This window comes from Austrofundulus limnaeus, unplaced genomic scaffold, assembly GCF_001266775.1.
Source record: "Austrofundulus limnaeus strain Quisiro unplaced genomic scaffold, Austrofundulus_limnaeus-1.0 Scaffold2, whole genome shotgun sequence".
Taxonomy (NCBI): domain Eukaryota; kingdom Metazoa; phylum Chordata; class Actinopteri; order Cyprinodontiformes; family Rivulidae; genus Austrofundulus; species Austrofundulus limnaeus.
In genome coordinates this window covers 7,729,440-7,731,137 of record NW_013952404.1, presented here as the reverse complement: position 1 = coordinate 7,731,137, position 1,698 = coordinate 7,729,440, and the positions used below count along the sequence as shown (strand labels likewise).

Here is a 1,698-nt window from a genome sequence, read left to right as displayed (position 1 = left end):
GAGAGAGAGAGAGAGAGAGAGAGAGAGAGAGAGAGAGAGAGAGAGAGAGAGGAAAATGCGGAAGATGAGAAATGAGCCGTCGTGTGAAAACCACGTAGTAGCTGAAGCCACGCCACCGCTGGAGGGGTTCCCCTCACCGACAGGCTCAGTCTGCAGGAGGCTTCGGATAAAGGTCCGAGCCGCGGGGGATCCGGACCARCCTCCAAGTCAGAACCAGCTGCTTCGTTCTGTTTTCGTTATTATTATTATTATTTTATTTTTTTGAAGTCTGAAAGTGAAATGACCAGATTTGACGGGTGACGCGGAGCGGCTCCCTCCGCGCGTTCCGGGCGCCTCTCCCCGTCTCAGATGCCCAAAGAGTGCCGGAGAAGGTCTTCCAAGGACCRGGGGCTCTCGGGACTCCACGACCGGACCCGTTCGGAGCGAAGACCGGCCGGGAAGTCCTCGTCGAGCGGCGACGATGAGCGCGTCGCCCCGCCGCCGCCGGTGATGCACGCGCCCCCGGTACCGCAGCTCACCATCACCCCTGAGGGGGGCGGCTCCCCCAGGGAGGTCCCGCCGGAGGAGCTGGCCGAGCATTACGGTGACCGCGCTCTGCGCAGGAAGCCGTCCAGCTCCTCCGTCTCCTCCACGGGCTCCTCGGCCGTGGAGTCCGAGGACGACCTGCTGAGCGACACGGAGAGCAAGAGTAAAGGCATCGTGACTTTGGAGCACCTGCTGGACACTGGAGAGGTGAGCTGACCCCCTGAAAGTAATCTATGACTCAGTAATCTATTACTCAGTAACTATGAGTGTTTCCTCTCTGTAGATCATTTATCTTTACATTGTTAATCCAGCTCATAAACACTGCAGCTCTCCTGAGGGATGAGTCATAATATTTTCGCACAGGAGGTGTTTTTGGATGATAAGAGTCCTGGAAGATGTCAGTCCTGATGTTCCTGTCCCAGGTGTCCTATCCTGAGCCGGACGAGAAGCAGGACTCCTCTTTTGGAAACTTTCATGGCTTTTTTTAATTTTATTAAACGAACACYAAAGGAAACATTTGACAGCTCGTTATGTTGATTTATAAGAATCGACTGCCTGATTTGCATCTTCTTATCCAGGGTGTCAAACTCTGTGACACAAGGAGGCCAAAATACAAAACGTGGTCCAAGCCAAGGGTCAGTTTCTGTCGATTTATATCAAAAATTTGTTCTGTAACAAATGATTCTTGCAGGAAAACAAATGATCTTTTCTACATTGTGCTCAGTAAATCGTACAGCGGGTACCTGACTGGCAGCACCTGGGGTAACCAGAAGCTAAAAACAAGRGTCAACATCAACAGCAACAGAAGCTGTTAGGTGCAACCCACACACTCAGCTCTACTGCTCGTCCCACAAATGCATGTTCCTTACAAATGTGGCTCCATTTAAAACAACAGGTTTTCCAACAATATAAGCTTTGTTGCCAAGAAGCATTGTTACAACAAAGAAACAATCTACCAAACACAAATTTACTTACTTTTTGTGCTAAGTATAGATATTTTCTTAGAAAGACTCTTATCATTTCTTGTGCCTTACTCTCTACCAACAACCTTTTCATTTGTTATATCTTATAGATACATACAGTGGTTTGCAAAAGTATTCATACCCCTTGAACTTTTCCATATTTTGTCACATTACAACCACAAACATAAATATATTACACTGGAATTTAATG

The 1,698-nt window shown here is 48.3% G+C and overlaps 1 protein-coding gene across 1 annotated transcript in view; it reads left to right on the top strand.

The window, feature by feature from the left end:
• Window positions 1-253: 253 nt before the first annotated feature.
• itpka (inositol-trisphosphate 3-kinase A) overlaps window positions 254-1,698 on the top strand; it is a gene marked incomplete at its 5' end in the record, with an annotated part of 15,695 nt that continues 14,250 nt past the window's right edge. The window contains 1 exon segment of the mRNA XM_014014252.1: window positions 254-732. Coding sequence (XP_013869706.1) covers window positions 349-732 — 384 coding nt within the window.